General features: G+C 39.4%; 1 protein-coding gene and 1 pseudogene across 5 annotated transcripts in view; both read right to left on the bottom strand.

Moving 5' to 3' along the window:
* Positions 1-7,060, bottom strand: part of LOC108704456 (kinesin-like protein KIF13A) — a 118,997-nt gene extending 111,937 nt beyond the window's left edge. For 4 of the 5 annotated variants that reach the window (XM_018241013.2, XM_018241016.2, XM_018241014.2 and 1 more), the window contains exons 1-2: positions 6,404-7,060; positions 5,240-5,333 (exon numbers count right to left, since the gene is read on the bottom strand). In XM_018241013.2, coding sequence (XP_018096502.1) covers positions 5,240-5,333; positions 6,404-6,467 — 158 coding nt within the window. In that variant the 5' untranslated portion in view covers positions 6,468-7,060. Of the gene's footprint in view, positions 1-5,239; positions 5,334-6,093; positions 6,375-6,403 lie in introns of those variants that run through there. The other variant, XM_018241015.2, reaches the window with a different exon arrangement.
* Positions 7,061-15,303: 8,243 nt separating this feature from the next.
* On the bottom strand, positions 15,304-18,647 carry LOC108704448 (annotated as a pseudogene).
* Between the last annotated feature and the right edge of the window lie 3,314 nt (positions 18,648-21,961).

Genomic DNA, 21,961 nt, shown 5'->3' with positions numbered 1-21,961 from the left:
TGTAAATAAAACTTCCACAAAGTCTTAAACCAAAACACAATAACATAATAAAGACTCTTACAGACTAGCGCAGGAGTAGACGCACTGAATTCGTTTCAATGTGGCTGAACTCACACAGACGCATGTAAGCGCCAAACGTAGGAAAAATGCAAGGGCGCACAATAATTAGTTCGCTTAGCATGCTTGTTATGCGCATTTGTACAACGTCACACACATGCATGTAACTATCAAAAGCTGTAGCACTATAACTCCCAGTGACAGCAGCTAGTGCAGGCTGGGGGGATTCTTTAAAAAAACGCAATTGTTTCCCGTAACAGGAGTGTAGGCTCTTATTAGCACACACCTCTGGCGGGGGAAACATTTTTCAGGTGACAGGTGTCCTGTAATGTATACCGCAAAGTTGTTTAAAAGTACATATGTTTTTTCAAACAAAATATGTCAAAAGGGGTTTACATCCCCTTTAAACAAACCATTAACACATTTAAAGATGAACACAACAACCCTGCAAATTTTAGATTTCACCAAAAGTACATTGCAGCAACTCTAGGAAACCGGTTTATAAACACTAGGGCACAAAGATACATTTTAACTAGGGTGGGCCCACCTTTTTACGGACAACAAATACAGGCATCAACCCTATCCATTTGCTGGGCAGCAGTCTATTGTGAAGAGAAGGTGGGAACTGGAAAGAATATCACAAAATGAAGTGATACAGAGAAAAATGAACACTATTTGGCAAAGGCAGCTATTCACTTATCTCTAGCTACAATGGATTTTACTTCAGAGAGCAAATCATTTGCCTGTAGCACATTCTCTCAACTCCCCCGATGAAAAACAAACCCTTGATAAAGCAAAAAGGTCAATATTTACAATATGGAAAGATGCGTGTAATTGCAAATCGTCCTTTAATACAGAATGGCTCCATGGCCTGTTACAGATCTATTTTTACAGTCTGGTGAACGGGTATTTTGGCTGCCCTCCAGGGTGCCTTAATTTAACAGGATTTTACAGCTATTCGTTAGATTTCCTGGGTGCCTGTAACTCACTTTCTTTTTACTTAGCATTTGGATAAGAAAACTAATAAGTATATTCAACTGCTGAAATGCAAGAAAACCTACATGGCATGTGACTGGATGAATACAATTTCCTTCCTTAGGGAGAAATAGTTAGTTCTTTCAGCTTACTCGCTGACCTCCAAGCATGCATTCTTAGGCTTATACTTTACACAGACTTTCCAAAGCATTTCAAGTTGTTTTAACCAGGTGAGTTTTTCTTTTTTGCTGTGCCGTTTTGTGTTATTGTCAGTTTGATAGTATCGACTCCCAAGCCCACCTAAATGAAGATCAAGTAGGTTCTTTATAGGGTGAACAAAAAGTAAGGATTTAAAAGATCCAATAAAGCATCCTGGATAGAAGACTCAAGATGTCACAAATGACGCCCCACTTCTATGTGACAGGTTGTTTGTCAAACTATTACATAATGTAAGATAGATGTTCAAGTCCCAAGGTTTTATTGTGACCTTATCCTGGGTCATTTTCAAAGTAACACAAAAGTCCAGAGTTTGCCCCAAAGTATTCACATATAATTGTCTCTGCTAGTGCCTGTTCTTTTCACTATGAGACCCAGTGTGCCATTCTGGCCTATGTCCCACAATGTTTTATTATTATAATGCTGGAAACATGCCCAGACAACATTAGCGTAAGGCCTCTTAGTTCCCGTGAACCACAGAAATCCTGCTAAAAGGAAGAAGAGTCACAACACTAAGAAAATACACTTTCTAGTCAAGCAGAAAAAGTGACTGGACTTTAATTTTTTTTTTATTACATTTTTTGTTCCCCATTACAACCTGCCGTTTTCTACGACAAAAAGCACTCCAAGTGAGCCAAATATACTACTTTTAAACAGGGTTATCTTTCTGAATAAATCACACTGATTTTCCAGGAGCCTAAGATATATTCATCAAAGAATTGCCACAGTTCTCTAGAGTGAAATTCCGCCACTCTCCATTCATTTCTATGGGATTTTAAAAGGCGTATTTATCAAAGGATGAACTTTCACCCATGGATAAGTACTCTTTTAAAAATCCCATGAATGGAGAGTGACGGAATTTCCCTCTAGAGGACTGTGGCGACCTCTAACTTCACACTTTGATAAATATACCCCAATATTGGGTTTTTGAGACAAAATATTTAAAGAAACTGCAGAGCTGGTGGTAAAGGTTCACAATGGGCAATTAAGATTTCCAATGCAAAAAAAGAATATTACATTGCGACAGGCAAATTTTTATTCACAAAGATTTGCTCTTTGTGAATTTTATTACATTTTAGTTTCTCCATTCCCCTACCTATGCAAACCAAATCAGATATGTAGTTCCTGTGGGGGGCTGTCACGTATGAAACCTTCTCTGAACACACAACAAAACAATACTGAATATACAGTAAAATAACAAGACATGCGATACCTTTATATGTAGAAAATATGTTTGGTGTTAGACATCTGACCTTTCATACTTTGTTAACTGTATAAGAGTTAGTTTGTTTGATGTTCTTATAGAGTTAGCTATGAAAGGTCAAATGTGTAACACCAAACACACATTTTCATATTAACCCTATTTTGCCAACATTTTCACTGTCTTTGAAAACTAGTTTACATCAAAGTGTGTAAATATACCTGGCAGCTTCATAAACACCCAAGATAAACATAGGTAAATGCAGACATTATTTGCTTATAATATTTTCTGGAAGCTTCATTGCTAAATGCATGCAGACACTTATAGCGAATAGCAAGCAAAAAAAAGGAAAATGCTTGTTTGCCAGCTTTAGCAGCAATTTCAATAATGGAACTAACTGGCAAAACATAGGGGTCCACTTATTGGCAGGGCACTCTTGGCACTGCTACCATAAACATGCAGGCAGGAAATAATATAAAGCCAGTGGGAACATGTAAGAAAATAGTTATGATGGGGGGCGGCATTAAGGAAGAGTAATATTTACAAGCTGTTTTATGTAAAAGGTTGTGTAATAGGCAACTCTCCAGGTCATGTAATGAAATCATTTATAATTAGGTCAAAAGATTATACCTTAATACAGTGATCCCCAACCACCAACATGTTGCTCACCAACTCCTTAGATGTTGCTCTCAGTAGCCTCAAAGCAGGTGCTTATTTTTGAATTCCAGATTTGGAGGCAAGGTTTGGTGAATAAAAACCAGGTGTAATGGCAACCAGAAACTCCTGTAGGCTGCCAGTCCACATAGTGGCTACCAAATAGCCAATCACTGCACTTATTTCGCCCCCCAAGGGACTATATTCATTCTTGTGTTGCTCCCTAATGCTTTTTACATCCGAATGTTGCTCATGGGAAAAAAAGGTTGGGGATCCCTGCCTTAATATATGTCTTTTCCTGCCATACTAAAAAGAGAAATTTAGAATGTGCAAGGTAAAAAAAAAAGTTTGTTTCTTAGTTCGGTGTTGGCTTGTCGCTAGTTATATAAATATGTTATTGAGTAGACATGCCCAAGTACAGCTGATAAGAATTTGTGCAACAACAATTCCTAGCATCTTTGCTGTCAACAGCCTGTGAAAATAGGGAGGGGGGGGGTATTCTGGGGTCTGTAGGCTGCTAGTTTGATGCTCTTATCAAATAGTATTTATCGTTTGCAAGGTATAATGCAATCTATACTTGAAAGGAATCGGGGTAGGAGAATGAGTTTGCCTGAAAATACCACTTGGTGGGACGAAATCACATAGCCAGACATTTTATACTGGAGTTTAAACCCATAGCAACCAATCTGATTTTAGCTTTGATCAGTCAACTGCAATAAGACTGATAAAGGCAACATTCTGATTGGTTGCTGTGGGTAACTATCACTATCATCAGAGTACAAACTTGTGAATTGCGACTGATGACTTCTACACTTTCATCATCCTTAATGTACCTTTCTATAAGAACAGCTGGCTTTATAAGTACCTACAAAGTATTTTAAAGGGGTAGGTCAACTTTTAGTTTGTTGTTATTAAAGCCCTGTTGTTAATGTCTGTTCTTTTCAATTAGTCTTCCTTTTTACAGTTAATTTTTAATTATCTGCCTTCCTCTTGTGCCTTTCTCCAGTATTCATATTGGTGCCATTGACCCAAGCCAAAAAAAACAATTAATCTCTTGCTATAATTGTACTGATTTTGTTTATTTTTTATTACTTTTTCTAACTTACCTATTTAAGCTCTCTTCTATTCACGTTCCAGTCCCACATGCAAACCATTGTCTGAATGCTAAGGTAAATGGGACCCTAGAAACCAGAAATTCCAAACTGGAGAGCTGCTGGACAAAAGCTAACACTTAGGGGCCCCCAACGTTTTTTACCCATGAGCAACATTCAGATCTAAAAGAGTTGGGGAGCAATGCAAGCATGAAACATATTCCTTGGTGGTGCAAAATAAGCACTGAGGAGCCATTTGTTAGCCCCTATGTTGACTGGCAGCCTCCAGGAGGCTTTGTTTGTCAGTACATCTGTTTTTTTAAGCAACCAAAACTTGTCTCCAAACCAGGAATCAAAAATACACACCTGCTTTAAGGGAACTAGGAGCAACATTCATGGGGTTGGTGAGCTACATGTTGCTCACAAGCCACTGGCTGGGAATCACTGAACTAAAGGTGGCCATACACGGGCCGATAAAAGCTGCCGACAGACCGAGTCGGCAGCTTATTGGCCCGTGTATGGGAGCCCCCGACGGGCTTCCCCGATCGAGATCTGGCCGAAAGTCGGCCAGATCTCGATCGGATGGGGTTAAAAATCCCGTCGGATCGCGGCCGCATCTGTTTGTTGATGCGGTCCCGCGATCCGACCGCCCGTTTGCGAACGTGAAGGATCCGATCGTTGGGCCCTAGGGCCCACGATCGGATCAGCCCGATATTGCCCACCTCAAGGTGGGCATATCGGAGGGAGATCCGCTCGTTTGGCGACATCGCCAAACGAGCGGATCTATCCGTGTATGGCCACCTTTAGTCATTCAAAAACATAAAATGAAGACCAATTAAAAATAACTCAGAATATCACCACCTACATCATACTAAAGGTTAATTTAAGGTGAATTCCCCCTATAAGTACAGCACTCAGTCTCAGTGCTTATTGAGCAACACACTGGCTCCCTACACAACATTGAAGGTTCAGTGAAGAATGGCTGCCCAAGTGCCACTAGTCCACACCAGCTATGCAATTAGATTTCTGTACAAGATGTTTTTACCTGTTCTCTCCTTGCTTGCCATTGGCAGGGGGAGTCTGCAGAATTGTCTGATTCCCTTCCATCTCCACCACGCACTTTGTCTTCAGATCCAATTCTAAATTAAACAATTATTGTGCACATGATTACATTTCTAATCCTCTAGCACAGCAAACACATGCCAACATTCTCTTTAATCCCCTAGCTGCAAGCCAAAGCCCTTAAACCACCCCCACCCCACAAGCAGCTCAGTTTAAAAAGTGCAATTCCTCTATAAAAAAATAAGATATCTCGCCAATTACAGTATATTTGCAAAACAACAAGTGTTTTCTTGCCCTGTATCTGTATGTGACACTGTACAATTTATTTGTACAGTATTATAGACTATGTCAGCAGTAAAAGGAAAATACATAGGTCAAAGCTGTTTCTGTGTAGCTGCTAAATCCAGACAATGTGTATGTAAACATGGTTCTGCATCCACCTGTCAAAAGTGAATTACAAAGAGGAAAAATAAAGTTGGGCATAAGAAGATGAATGGATTTGTGCCTTAGGCAAATACTGACTGCCAGGCTGTGGCATCAAGCCTTAATAAAGCGCCTACATATTTCCCATGGCTGTAAAACCCATAGCAGTACTCAAGGCATGGGGTCAACTCATTAAAGTTTTAACTCCGCTATAACAATGTCTAACCTGCTAGAAACACACTAAACTACAACTCCCAGCATAGCACATGATGGAATAGGAGTTCGGCAATATCTAAAGGCGCACAAACTGTCCAGGTTTGTGTTAAGGAAAACTATTTAGGTAAATATTTGTATTGTTTATTTGTCAGACGCATAGAAGAAACCAGGAATAGACTTAAGGTCAGGGATTGCTACCTTGTAACCCTATATTTGCTATTGAACTACAACTGCAAGCCAGGCAGTGCAGAGAGCTGTAGTCCAACAAGATTCAGGGCAGAGAACACTGCTAGAACAGAACAGTCCATGCAGCAGTGCTATGGGCAGCAAATGAGTTCGTGACTTATCCCCGGGACAGGGATCTTCAAGCTGTGGCTATCGGGTTGCTGCCAAACTGCTCAGCTCCCATCACGCCACTATGTGGGAAGTCAAGTGCAAATCCCAGTGGGAGCCACAGGTTGGAGATGATCCCTAGAAAAGGAACTGCGAGGCTGCGAAGCACATTTACCTCTCCGGTTCATGGGCCGGACTCTCACGGCCACTAGCACCTTACTAGCCGACATCTTTTGCATCCGATCCGCCGGCCGCCCACCACCAGCACAATCCTACTCGATTCCCAGGCCCCCGCCCCGGGGCCACAGTATCCGACTCAGATCGAATGTTTATTGAAATCCCCAAAGCGATGCTGCACATGTCGCCTGGATTCCTGTAGCAGGGGAACAAGCATCACTCCGGAACAGACAAATCCCATTGCGGTCCATAGAGGCCAGCGAAGCCCAGAGCGAGGACAGGGGTTCGGCTTCCTTAGTTTCAATCTCTCCTTATTGGCAGAGGACAATCCCCGGCCCTGCTGCTGTCGCCATTACCCGCTCACTTCAGTCAGAAGAAAAGCCTATCGCTGCTGCTGCTGCCAGTCCGGCCCCTCCCGACGCTTGGTTCAACCCTCACCCAGGATTAGCCACTTACACGAGAAACTCCACAAACTTCTCTCATCCTAAAACGCCATAGTCTTTGTTACTGACACTGTGGAAAGTACAAACGTGAACAGGACTATTAGAAATCACGGGGCCTACAACAACATTTTTGGGGGGCCCTAGGCCCCGCCCACATTGTCACCCAAGCCCCCCAGACTCCACATCACAGTTAAAAGACCACACAGACATCAGTGCTAAAAAGTAACCACCCCACACACAAAAGTTATAAAAAGCTATTGATGGTCAGGGCCCCCTTATAAGTTAAAAAAAATTGGGGCCCAAAAAATATTATTTTAGAACAACATTGGCGCCAGGGCCCCCCTTACAGGTTAAAAAAAATTGGGGCCCCAAAAAATATTTTTTTAGAACAACATTGGCGCCAGGGCCCCCCTTACAAGTTAGAAAATATTGGGGCCCCAAAAAAATATTTTTAAAACAACATTGGCACCAGGCCCCCCCCTTACAAGTTAAAAAAAATATTTTTTTATAAAAACATTGGTGGCAGGGGCCTATAGAATATTAAAATAATATATTGGTGGCCAGGGAATTAAAAAAAAAACACAAATTGGTTTTCAGTAGAACAGTGAACTCATGGCTTCAGGACTTCAACTTCGCCTCCTTTCGTGTCTTTTCGCCACTTCAGGACTTCAATTTCAGCTGTTTACGTGACTTCGGATGTTTTCGCCACTTCGGACTTCGGCTATTTTCGTAGCTTTGGGTCTTTTCGCTGCCTCGGGAGTTCGTCTTCGGCTGTTTTCGTGGCTTTGGGTCCTTCAGCTTTTCAGCTCTTCCACATTTCGGCTGTTCAGGACTTCAAAGATGGACGCAGGCTTCGGCGCTCATAAGGGGGACCCGGCTCTTTCAAAAATGCACACCCCCTTCATGCCCGGCCCCGGGACACTTGTCCCCCCTGTCCCCCCCTGATGGTGACCCTGACCGTGAATGTAAGAGGGTCACCGAGGATATCCCACACTCTCTATATCCCACTCTCAACTGATACGGCCCCCTGACAAAACGCACGTGCAGGGCTAAGAGAACCGCTGTCAATCACAAAATCCGCCAAATCACAGATGATGTTTAAAAAGCGCTCAAAGGTTTTTTTTGAAAAAATTCGTTATAGGAGGTCGTATTCCTAGCAAATTTTCACTTGGTCTTTATTCTTTTTTTCTCTCCAGTTTTTGAATTATGTGCCTTTCTCTTTTACACCTTTCCCACTTTAAAATGAGGGTCACTGTCACTGGCAGCAAAAAAATGTTGCTCTGTGAGGCTACACTTTTATTATTTGTATTACTTTTCTTTCAGTTCCTTTCCTATTTATTCCAGTCTCTCATCCTAACCACTGCCTGGTTGCTAAGGTAAACAACACCCTAGCAATCAGGTAGCTGCTGGAGAACTGCTGAACATGAACCTAAATAAGTGAAAAACTTGGAAGCATGGGTTGGCTTACTTTGTAGTCTATAATCGGATAAAACTTGCCTTATGGGGAAAACTTGCATGAGATTTGCAAACTGCAATATTTGCCTAACCTGTGTCCCAAATGTGATTTTGTGCCGGCTATTTACTCATAGGTTATCTGCCTTTCTGACATGATTGCCATTCCTGTCATGGATAGATAGAAAAAGAAAATAACATTAAGTGAAAATTACATTTCCTATCTCAGCTTGGCCTCCAAACTAATGACTGGATCTAGAGCCAGGCCAGACGCCTTAGGCAACCTGGCTGGTCGTGGCGTCGGCTAAACATGCACGAATTGGCACTCACGTGCACATACGCATAAAGACACAGAAATAGCACAGAGAGTTGGGAAGAGAGGGGACTGGACTGGGGGTAGGTGACAGAGAAGGCACGTGCCTGGCAACCCCCCAGCTTTGCGCCCTAGACACGTGCCTACTCTGCCTACCCCTACTTCCGGCCCTAACTGTTGCACATGCAGTGTATCCAATGCTGCCCTAGGCCCTTCTTGATTAGTCCATGAACAGTACATTCAGTTGCAAAGGACAGGGGTAGCTCTGATCCCAAAAACTGCAAGTGTCCACCAGCAAGCTAGAGTGGTAATGTCAGGGAGCTAGACCTGCTTTGACATCAAAGATGTAACCACGGCCAAAACTAGAGGTAGGCAGAGTAGGTATGTGCCTAGGGTGCAAAAAGGTGCAGGTGCTAATTATTCTGGGCTCTCTGCCAAAGGCCTCTTATTTAATTAAGTTTCAGAAACTTTGTATTTTTTTCTGGCTTTGGTGCAGATCAAAGAGAAACTTGGGACTTTTTATTAAAAAAAAATCTGGACTGCGGGCTGAGCTGTCAAAATCTGGACTGTCCCACAGAAAACAGGGAGGTATTTTGCTTTGGCCCAGTTTGACCCTGGTGACAACTCTATAAGTTGAAAAAGAGTGGCACAGACCCTCCATTTGATCAGGGGCATATTTGCTATATAGGCACTCAAGGGCCGCCTCCCTGAAGCTGCAGTCTTGGGCATGTGCCCTTGGTTGCCTAGATAGAAAATATGCATCTTGTTTGACTGTTTATCGGTATAAAAAAAATGCACTCCACAATGAATAGTGTGTATGCTAAAATCTAAAATCTACCAATCATACTACTTTGTTAACAGTAAGCTAGGCTACTATCCCATCACGACTTGAGAAAAATATAAACAGGTATGTTTTTGAAGAACAGTGATTATTATTTATCATTAATGTACAAGTTAAAGAATTAAAGAAAGTCTAATAGTGAAAACAATAAGAACTCTTGCAACATCAGTAAGGGTACCTAAGCCACCCAAAACATTGTTTTTGTATACTGGCAAAAGGGAAAGCAATTCTACAATGCACACTTGACATAAAGATAATCTAGGAAGTCCAGAGGACATCATATTCTCAAAAGCAACACACCATTTTATGAATACAGCATGGCATTAACATTTTGCTGTACTTTTTGATAACTTCGGAGAACCATATTTGAATCATGCCAATTTGTCAAAACAACTTCCATTTGTATTAAGTACCTTTAGTCTGCTCAAAATCATTAAAAAAAAGCGGCAGATTTATCAAGGGTCGATTTTCCAATTCAAATTTTCACGTTTTTTTTTGGCCAGAACTGTCATATTCGACAAGGGAGTTATCCAAATTCAAATTGAATTTGATTTTCGAGATTTATCCTACTCTGGCCCTTTAAGAACTCCAATTTGACTATTTGCTGCCTAAAACCTGCTGAATTTCTCTATAAATCAATGGGAGAGGTCCAGGGATACATTTGGGGGCTGATTCACTAACTTCGAGTGAAGGATTCGAAGTAAAAAACTTCGAATTTCAAAGTTTTTTTGGGCTACTTCGACCTTCGACTACGACTATCGAAGGATTCGAAGTAAAAATCATTCGACTATTCGACCATTCGATAGTCGAAGTACTGTCTCTTTTAAAAAAAACTTTGACCCCCTAGTTCGCCATCTAAAAGCTACCGAAGTCAATGTTAGCCTATGGGGAAGGTCCCCATAGGCTTGCCTAACTTTTTTTGATTAAGGATATTCCTTCGATCGTTGGATTTAAATCCTTCGAATCGTTCGATTCGAAGGATTTAATTGTTCGATTATCCTTCGATCGTTCGATCGAACTATCTGCGCTAAATCCTTCGACTTCGATATTCAAAGTCGAAGGATTTCAATTCCCAGTCGAATATCGAGGGTTAATTAACCCTCGATATTCGACCCATAGTCAATCGGCCCCTTGGTGATGTTTGCAGCCTTACTGACTTTCAACTTTTTTACCGAGAAAAAACTCAGATCGAGTTCTAAAAACTTGAATCAAATTTGATTAGAATTCAATTTGCGTTTTCGGGTCGATCCAATTCACCCAACTTTTAAAAATTTGATTATAATGATAAATTTCGAATTTCGAGTTTATGGGAGTTGAAAAGACCTCACATGAATTCGAAATTCAATCCTTGATAAATGTGCCTCTAAATACTTGCCACCAAAATGCATTCATGCAGCTTAGTTTGGATCACGTACAAGGTACTGTTTTATTATTCCAGAGAAAAAGGAAATCATTTTCAAAAATTAGAATTATTTGGAAGGTCGGCTTCACGTAATTCAAAATACCCCAGGACATTTGTGATTTTTTTTTTTGTTAAAATTTTTTGAGGTGCAATGGATATTTTACTACACTTGGGGTTGAGTACACTCGTTCACATTGCTACCATGCTCCTTAGATGTGTCACTCAGTCTTTTATATTAATTTGGCCTCTTTATTTTTTTTCCAAGTGCAGAGAATAACTGTCTACATAAACTTTACACAAGTATGGGATCCATTATCCAGAAACCTGTTATCCAGAAAGCCATGAATTAAGGACATCTCCCATAGACTCATTTAGCTATGTAACAATAACACAGTACCTTGTACTTGATCCTAGGATATAATTAATCTTTACTGGAAGCAAAACAATGCTATTGGGTATAATTAATATCTAATAAATGATCTTTTAGATCCCTTATCGGAAAACCCCAGATCCCAAGCATTCTGCATAACAGGTCCCATACCTGTATATATTTTATCCATCTTGAAAATATTTTCCTGGAGAACTTTTAATTATAACATTATCTTTTATCAGAGGGGGGAAGCTATAATTACTACACCTGATATTCTTCAACCTGTTCTCATTTACCAGTGTATGCATATTAAAGTGGGTGCACTGCTCCAGTTCTGTAAAAGCATAATCTCCAATTACCTTGTATGCTTTATGGAACAGGTTGTTAGTCTGTATTTATTAATTAGTCAGCACTGTGCAATATGTTGGCGCTCTATAAATAAATGTTAATAATAATAATTAGTTAACCTAATTCTTATTAACACAAACAACACTGTATACAAATTAAACCACCCACAACCTATGCTGCAGAGCTTTTAAATAAAAAGCATGTCATTATTTCCATTTCCAATTAGCCATCATCTAATATAACACTAACTGCAAAAAAAAAACCAATAAAACAATTCAATGTATATCATTACAGACGTAAAACAAATGTGATATTGTGATTGAAGATAATAGGACATAAGTTAAGAATTATATCAGAGAATGCTAATAATAACTAATGCACATGTAAGGAAAATGTGAATGTATAATGTATAATTCCTATAATGTTATGAAGTATAAAGTTGGTAGTGAAAGGTAAATAAAGCAAACAGGAAAGGGAAATACGGTGGCCATTTTGGAAGAAGGGACAGCAGTCTATGTCAAGGAAAGGTGAAGAGAAAGAATTGTGCCGCAACTTACCTGTTATGAAGAAGTCACCGCAAGAACCTTGAACTGTTTATGAGAAAGTCTTCCATACCTCATGTTCCAAGGTTACACATATGAGATGCCCATGTAGGAAAGTCATAAATATGAAACCATCTACCAAATGTCTACTCCCCTCCAGAAAAAGAGAGACGGGGTAGAACACATTAACAGAATAGAATGTTTCATTGAGGCTGAAAGAGTGGGAGAGTTTTAGATTGCCTCACATCTCTTGTGTGTACATCATAATGAAAGTATAAATGTTATAAGATCTCATGGCTTATCTGCAAGAAAACTAGTATATTTAGTCTAGTCCCTGTACCCTGATAAAGGCTATTTCCACAGAACCCTGGGTTGGGAATGGGGTCCCAATTATAAAGGAAATACTAGTAAATTCCGTGGAATATTTAATGGACATGAATAAGTAATATAATCCTCAAACCTGGGAAGTAGGAATAGTGACAGAGACTGGCAAGCTTGAAATGCAGCTGCATAATGCAGCGATCTAGGGGCAAGGGAACACGCCGCTTCTCCTTACCTTCGGGGTGTAGCCGCATGCAGGCAGAAGCTTTACTCTTCAGTGCAGATAGAGGAAGCTGCTGGTTAGAGTGGATCAGCTTTTCTCCATCTGATTAAAATCTGCAGGCAGAGCGAATCATTGGATAGGCTTTATTTGCCCTTATTCTAAAGATATAAAGCTTGTAGGTCCCAGGAGGAGATAAACCTCTAGCGCACAAGTGTAAGCTAAGATGGTAAGCTTTTCTATGAAAGTAATAATAATTAAATGAGGTAAACGACTTGTGATTATTATTATTTTAGGTGGTGACACTATGGGATTTATTTATCAAAGAGTGAAGTTAGAGATTGCCATAGTCTGCTAGCGTGAAATACCGCCTCTCTCCATTAATTTTAATGGGATTTTTAAAGGCGTATTTATCAAATGGTAAACTTTCAATTTCACCCTTTGATAAATACGTCTTTAAAAATCCCATAGAAATGAATGGAGAGAGGCGGTATTTCACTCTAGCGGACTGTGGTGATCTCTAACTTCACTCTTTGATAAATAGAGTGGTTCAGTCTTCATCCCCCTTCATCATAACAGAAGCCTGTAGGGTGGCATAAATAAACTGTAAAGGTGTCTATACTCCTGGAGATCCTCTCCTTTGGTGATGTCACCAAAAGAGCGGATCTCTCCCCAATATGCCCACCTTGAGGTGTGCAATATTGGGCTGATCTAATTGTGGGCCCTGGTAAACCCGCCAGATCGACATCTGGCGACTTTCGGCCAGATATTGACCGGGGAAGCCTATTGGAGGGCCCCATACACTGCCCTTATATCGGCCTGTGTACGACCACCTTTAGTCAAAAACAACCATGTAAAACCACTGGAGTTTGACAAAAAGTATGAGAACAGACCAACTGCAATGTGGAAAAACATTTTTTTGTCAAATGACACCAAGGCAGAGCTTTTTGGCCAAAGTTCAAAGTAAATACGTGTGCAGAGAAACACCTGCTGTATATTTTCAAAAGAACTGTCCAAGTAGAGGCTAGGGTTAAATGCAGCCCTAGTAGTAGAGTAGATTTCCCGGCATAGCCCCCTGCTATTCCTCCCACTAAACTGTGTGTGTTTGTACAAAATTACACAATTCAGCAATAGCATACTTTACCTTTAATTAATATATGAAAATATTATGTGAGAATAAATACATAAGTGCTAGAAGTTGAATACACAGTTAGGATGGGGTCTCTGCCTGGAAGAGCACTGAAGAGTCAATGCAGTGAAGAGTTCATCTGCTATCTGTGCAACTTATATTTAGCAGGAGAATAAAGATTATTTTGGTGCTTTCCCATATCTTGCTCTCATGGTGACTGAAAAGAGAAGTGTTCATTCCTAATGGTGTGAAATACCCTTGCTTCCCAAACAGAAAAATATTGATGACATTGTATTACTTCTTTGTTCACTGTCTTGTTGTTAGGATTACCAGAACCAAACTTTAAAATAAATTAATTGTAGCCTTAAAAAAGGTGTTCAGGCCAAATATATAGAAACCTATATGGTTTTATATTGGATATATGTTTTTAGAATTCTGTGTTTAGGGTTGTTAGCCCCTCACTGTCTTTCTGCACGCCTTCTTTGTCTTCCACTCTCTCATCACCCTGGGTATATCACATCCCATTACCTTTCCCTTCCATGTGCCTTTCCTTTCACTCTTAACCAAACTCTGAAGCATGGACCTGTGGGCAAGGGGCATAGTAGACAACAGAATTTATATAGACAACTTATTATGTATATTGCTAAGGGTCATGTGTTATGAAATGCTAGTGCCAGTTTCATGAAATGCTGGGGTTAGTGTACTAGATATTGCTAAAGCCATTAGATTATGAAATAATGGTGTGTCAAGTAGGATATTTCTGGGGTCATTGTGTCATTTTAGGACACATTGTCATGAATCAAACAAGTTTAATAATCTTTTCTGTAACTCTGTCTCCACCTCTCTATAACAAAATAAACTCACAAAGAGCAGAAAATGACAATCCACACTAGGGGGCCGATTCATTAAGGGTCGAATATCGAGGATTAATTAACCCTCGATATTCGACTAGGAATTAAAATCCATCGACTTCGAATATCGAAGTCGAAGGATTTAGCGCAGACAGTTCGATCGAACGATCGAAGGATAATTCCTTCGATGGAACGATAAAATCCTTCGAATCGTTCGATTCGAAGGATTTTAATCCAACGATCGAAGGAATATCCTTCGATCAAAAAAAGTTAGGCAAGCCTATGGGGACCTTCCCCATAGGCTAACATTGACTTCGGTAGCTTTTAGATGGCGAACTAGGGGGTCGAAGTTTTTTTTTAAAAGAGACAGTACTTCGACTATCGAATGGTCGAATAGTCGAACGATATTTACTACGAATCCTTCGATTCAAGTCGTAGTCAAAGGTCGAAGTAGCCCATTCGATGGTCGAAGTAGCCCAAAAAAAACTTCGAAATTCGAAGTTTTTTACCTTCGAATCCTTCACTCAAAGTTAGTGAATCGGCCCCTAGGGTGTTCATGGGGGTTATTTACTAAAATTCAACTTTTTCTCAGTTTAAATTAAAAAAAAATTCTACCAAACTACCAAATCCGAATGCCCTTAATTTACCAATAATTATTCTCATATTTAAGTATGCAGTCTGTTTTTATATAAAATTATTAGTTTTTGTAAAGTGAAAGATCTAACTGTGTGCAGAGAAAGGTTTTGGTTCTGTGCTTTCCTAGCCGGGTCTGTCTGGTTACTAAATAAACTTATATCAATCCCTAGGTAATCGGATGACTACTGGTCACGTGATTTTAAAAGATCAAGCTATTAAAATTGAAGAAGGATCAAGATATTAATCCCAGTGATAACTCTAACCAGCAGTTTGTGCAGGAGAATAGGGGACATCGTCCTGATCATACTGAAAAGGCTGACATGCACAGGAACTCCATTTAATTTCTTATCTATGTGCTTCAGAACAGAACTCATAACATATCTGCAAATTATTATTAAAGATCAATATACTGGTCTTTTATTTCCTGAATCTAGCAGTATCACTTTAAGGCATGATTCTCAAAATGCAACACATCCAGTTAAGGGCTGTACACAACACAGAGTGGTTTCCACTATCTAACACAGCAACTGAGCCATCCTTTAACGTTGTCAGCGACACTGGATAAGAAAACCCACTGGCAACATGTTTTAGAAAACGACATTTATCTGTTGTATCTAAACAAACAACAAATCTGTAATTCACATCAGCAACCAAGATATTGCCCTCACGATCAAATGCCACTTCATTTGTGTGCACTTCTTTTTTTTATAAATTCTTTATTTATAGCAAATTTTATAAGGGCTACAGAAAGAAAGAAAAGGGGCAGATTACAAACCAACATTGGGGGGGGGAAAAGAAAATCAAATATTCTGTTTCACATCCAATATACTATATCTACCTTATCAAAAAGGTTAGTGGTAGTATCAGTCTAGCCTTAGTAATCTTAATTTATTCATAATTCCTATACATCTCAAAGGCGAAATCACAAAAATGAAACAGAATAAGGATAAGAAAAGAGATTTGGCAGTTTATCCGTATTCTAATCTAGTTACTGAGATGGTGGACCTTGCTTTCATCTTTTCGCTAATCATGTGTCAAGAACAAGCATTGGGTTTTTCCCTAATTTTACCCACGGAGCCCATGTTCTCCAAAAAGTTTCAATTTTCCCTTTTTTTAATGCAGTTATTTCCTCAAATTTTTTTATCTCTTCTATAGTTTTAATCCATTCTAAAACTGTCGGTATATAAGGGGATTTCCACTTTTTAGGAATTAAGGCTTTTGCTGCCTGTACCATGAAATGTGTCAATTGATTTTTAATAATTTCACCTTTCATTGGGTCAAGGTGTAGAGAGACCAAAAACAGAAATATCTGGTACCTTTCCAAAAGGTGTTATTTTTTGTATATTACCTAAAATCTTTCCCCAAAACTCTTTTATTTCTTCACATTCGAACCAGATATGTAGTGGATTCCCTTCACTCACATGACATCTCCAGCACCTATTATCCACTTGCGGAAACATTTTATGCAACCTCGACGGAGTATAGTACCATCCCATTAACAACTTATAATTTATTTCTTGAGTCTTTGTAGCTATAGAACCCTTATGCATGGACAACATAATTTTCTGCCACAATAAATCATCTATATTAAGTTTTAAGTCAGTCTCCCATTGTTTTTTCTTAACACTCTCCCTAGGAAGCTCGCTATTTACAATAGAACTATATATTACTGAAAGTGGTTTCCTTATTCTGGCAGAACCAGAAATTAAACTTTCCCACCAACTTAAAGCTCCCTCTACTTTACACAAAACTAGGGAATTTAAAAAATGCTGTATTTGGTTGTAACACCACATATCATGTGGATGTTTCCCCCAAATTTTTTGAATACTATCCAATGATATTACTTTTCCATCTGAAATAAAATTTGAGACCACTGTCCGTTTATTATTTAATTCCCCCCACTGGGCGAATGCTCTTTTATCCAGTGACGGCAAGAAGTCTGGGTTTTGATTGATAGGGGCTAATGGAGATGGATACTCCGCCAATGCCCATAGCAAATTTATTTCATACCAAATTTTTAAAGTTGCACCCAACAAAGGGTGTTGTCTAGTCTCCTTAGTTATATTTAATTCTCTTCCCCAGATCAAACACCTCAGAGGGATCACAGAGAACACCTGTTCTATACCTACACCACTTCCACCTTGCCTCTCCTCCGTAAGCCAACCCAGAACACATAATAAGTGAATTGCCACATAATACAGGTAATACAGGTAAATATCTGGAGCTGCTAGACCACCATATTTTTTCGGTAATGTTAGTATCTTATATTTTACATTTGTGTGCACTTCTTAAGGAAGGAATAGGCTCAAGCCAAAACTATCGATTTGCCATATGAGTTTCATAGCGCTACTGAAAATCTTTATTCGAGTGTTGCTGGAATTCTTGCTATCCTTTGACAGATTTTCAACCACGACCACAAGATCCACTGGTTGGGCACACTACAATTTCTCTTGGATGAGTTAAGTTGGAATAAAGTTTTAGCATTTTCTTAACCATCCCTTGTTTAAAGTCTGCAACCACCAGAACAAGGTTGCCTGCATCAGAGTCTGACACTATAACTTCATTTTGAGGTTGATGCACAAGCCCCAGGGCAGTAAAAAGGTCTGTTCGACAACTAATGTGGTCTTCCCTGATCAATCAAACACCTTGACAGAATGATGACTAGCGTCTGTCACCACTACACAGGATGTCGCTGTCTTGCATGACAGCGACATCCAAAGCATAAACAATAGCGTTAGTGGCGTTAGTGTCTGATTTAACACCAATCTGTTGAATGCATTTTCCACTCATAGAGAATACACCAATTCTTCTTTTGCCATCATGTGCTACAACTAGACGACCAGTCTTCTTACACAATGCTATACCAGTTGGGTTGAACAAGATGCCCTAGCCACCAATTGATAGACTCAGATTGAAACAAGCAGGCCACAGCTTAGTGACATGACTTGCTGATGGAGAGTCCAGCTGATCAGGAACCACACGTGTTACTATTTCCATTAAGTGCAGGACAGGTAAGCAGATACTTGTTTCCAAAGTTCTGCAGGCCTTACGACAGAATGGGCATTCTAATCTTGAGCTTCCTTGAGGAAAGAGAGCTAAAACACATTCCTGGCAAATCACATGGCCATATGGAAGGTTTTAGGCCTGTGTTTCTGCTGCTGGATGTACTTTTCAAAGCAAACCTTGCATTCAAGCTAATTCAGCTCTGTTTCTTCCAAAAAATCTTTCATGTTCTTGATTTCCTCAGAAGCCGGGATGACATTGCTTGTAATGGTTATCCTCCACAATAATTCCAAAAAGCTGTTTACGCCGGGAAGTGTCACATGACTGCAATATAAAGAATTCACATGGTAGATGTTGTTATAGTATGCCATCTATTGGTTATTGAGGGAAAAACAAGAGTTGATGTAAATGAACAGAACTGTAAAATGACTTATTTTACAGTTTGATGGTAACATTGTATGGTGGACTGGACATTGTATAATTTCTTTATAAGCTAATTCTATGTGAAAATAAACACCAGGGAACAGGCCGGCTTTATTTAAACTCTCAAAATCCTGCTTTTAATTTCAGAAACTTGAATTTAGCATTGGGGGAAAAGAAAAATAATTCCCTTTCCACATTGTTCAAATCAAATGTAAAGCTAGCTTACAGGGTTCCTGGCGCGAATGTGGGACCATGTTTAGTCACCATTCGATTGGTCATTCAAAGTACAGTAGAACCCTGTAAGCCTCATTTTACATTGTTTTTTTGTGGTCCCACCTACGTATATATTATGCATAATACATTTTACTGATTTTACATTTTCCTGGATTTTACACCATTTTTTTCTGGTCCCCGGAAAAACATAAAATGGGGGTTCTACTGTAGTCTAGTTTTCCTGGTCGGGTAACTGTTTGATTATTGGGCAGTAGCTGTTGGTAGGAGGCATTTATGTATTAGTTACTTACTAACTCTCATACTGCTTGAGGGAGAGGAGACATATTAGTACAGCAGTCCTGAAAATTAAAACCACTGTTTTATTTGTAGCTCAGATTTATGGCAATGATGTTGAATAAATAAAGAATTATTAATAAAAATAATTATATAAATGTGGACATAGAAATAATAGAAGGAACATGTTTTCAGTAACAATGAGCTAATGTTCAGAATATATGTACCTGTTTCTTGCACTACAAGGGAAGCCTCTTGTAATTATTGGAATTGTCAGTTTAAGCCAAGTCATCATTGCAGTGCTCCTACAGTGAATCATACAGTGGCATTTCTTTCAATTCTATGCTAGAGAGAAGTCATTACCTTATCTGTGAGGTTTCCCAGTGTCACTAATTTATGTTCCTTGTTTCTGTAAGAGGAGGGAGCACATGGCTCACTTTCTTAGGTCTCTACCTAGGGGCTTTCATTCCTGAGAAGCTTCCACTGGAGAGGATACACCTTACTGAAGTGATGATAATGTTCCTTCACATTTCTTCATCCTACAGGTAATGGGGGATATCCCTTTTTAAAACTGCTTAACTACTTCCATAAATAAACACACATAAACTGGTGTATGGCTCCAAAAATGAATTAGAAATAGTGAAGCTAAAGAAATGGATACTCACCAAGACAACCCCCAGTCCAAGGGGTCCGTATACAAAATCCAAGTGAGGTGAGGTCTGTTTCCAAGTAAAATAGGAGCTCAAGTCATGATGAGTCAAAAAGGCTTTATGCATGTTAGCCTATTATGCTAACATGCTTAGGCCTAAGGCATTTCGAGCCTGTGTGGGCACTTACTCATAGGAAACGCGTTAGACCTAAGCATGTCCTAATAAAGCCTTTTTAACTTATCATGACTTCAGCTACTACTTTACTTGGAAACGGACCTCATCTCGCTTGGATTAACTACTAATTCGCCCTTTATTCTTCTTCACTGTAGTTTAGAAATGCCATCTTGTGTCTGTTTTCTTTTGTGAGGAAACAAATTTGTCCCCGACTACCTACATTTCTACCTTTATCATTGAAATTAGTTGTTTTCTGTCTACATGTGATATTATGCCATGAACAGAACTATTTTTACTTCCTACAACGGCACAAGCATAAGCTATAGGCAGTGCTAGATTTACATGCCACCCTCTGCCATTTTTTTTGTGATTATTACTCCCAGTGGTTAAGACTCAAGACAAATCCTTCTGGAAACAGATTATTTACCCATCAGGGAAACGTTTTAGTGTCTCCTTTGATTGCTGTAGCTTTGATCTGACAAAAGTCCCCACTTCAGAAAATCTAGCTATTTGACGCACTTTTGTTTACAGTTATTTCACTGTGCAATTTTGCCATTGTAACCAGGCAGAGAAACTTCCTAGGGGTGGACCTGTAGGATTGGGAAGAAGGCACCTATAGGGAATAAGAATATATCAACCAGAGATATTTTACTGCAATATAAACATTTCTATAGGCTCCATAAAATTCCTTCTTGCTTATTCCATATGAATAAAATGGAATTTTCTGTGTCACAAGTGTATTCATCTGGATGCAGGCTATATCAAAATGTTCTGGGATTAGTAACAAGCATGGGGAAATGCTTTGAAATAATGCAATAAATGAGTTGCCAGTCCACTGGAATCAGCCCACAAACAATCCCAAATCCATTAAACAAAAGAAGACAAGGAATTGCACACTCTAAAAATAAAACTACAAAAGTCTTTATTAAGTAATCACATCATAAAAAAGCCTGCCCCCATTCTAGAAATCCATTGTGGCATAATCCCAATGTGCTGTTCCCCATGTGTCCCATCTGGGAGTCACTGATCTTTTAACCCCCTTTAACAAATTAAGGTAAGTATTACTGTATTGCATAACCTTGCTGAATGCAAGGAAATGTATACTTTATCAGATGGCTCACAATGACTCTACACTAATGTTTAAATGTGCTAATTTTTTCTTCCGATTCAGCTCACGTGTTACCAGGAGGTACCCACCAAATATAAGGTCTGGCTTAGCTGGAATAAGGATACCTCCTAAAACTACACCATTTAGCTACAGACTAATAAGTGCATTGGAACTGGGTCATAAAAAATGTAAACTAAAGAAATTTGTGCTTCACCATGTTATATAATAATTGTTTCATTCTTTACCTTCCAAGTGTTGAGGACATTCAAGCTGTGATCTTGCAGACTTTTGCTTATCACTTCTTTGCAATGTCTATTTGTTATTAATGTTATTTTATTATGGGGGGGTTGTGGATGCACACCTGAGGCCAGCTTCAAAAAAGTTTAAAGCCCTGTCTAAGTAATTCAAGTAAATATGCAAGTGCATGTAATTTTGAAACAGGGATTTTTTGTTACAAAGTTATGATCATAATATTGATAAGCCACCATACCACGTCAAGGTAAAACCCCACATGGTGGTCCCTAACTTATTTATCTTTAGCCATAGTAAAAAAGGAATATTACCTCTCTGTGTAGTAACAATTCTTTATGTAAACATCTCCTGTGCTTTGGTTTCAAACTCTGTGCTAAATCCTCCCCCGCCAACTGCTGAGCGGCTTTTAAGAGGGAGAGACTGCCTTAACCAACGCCCATTTTAGAAAAGTAGAAGTCAGGTGTTGTAATTAAAAACAAAATAGAGTGATATGTGCAGTTGCACAATAGTGTGTATACATGTGTAAGTGAAATGTGAAGGTGTGTATGGTAGTGATAAGGGAAAGTGTATG

This window comes from Xenopus laevis, chromosome 6S (genome assembly GCF_017654675.1).
Source record: "Xenopus laevis strain J_2021 chromosome 6S, Xenopus_laevis_v10.1, whole genome shotgun sequence".
NCBI classification, from domain to species: domain Eukaryota; kingdom Metazoa; phylum Chordata; class Amphibia; order Anura; family Pipidae; genus Xenopus; species Xenopus laevis.
Note: the sequence above shows the minus strand (reverse complement) of the source record. Positions and strands in the feature narration are given on the sequence as shown.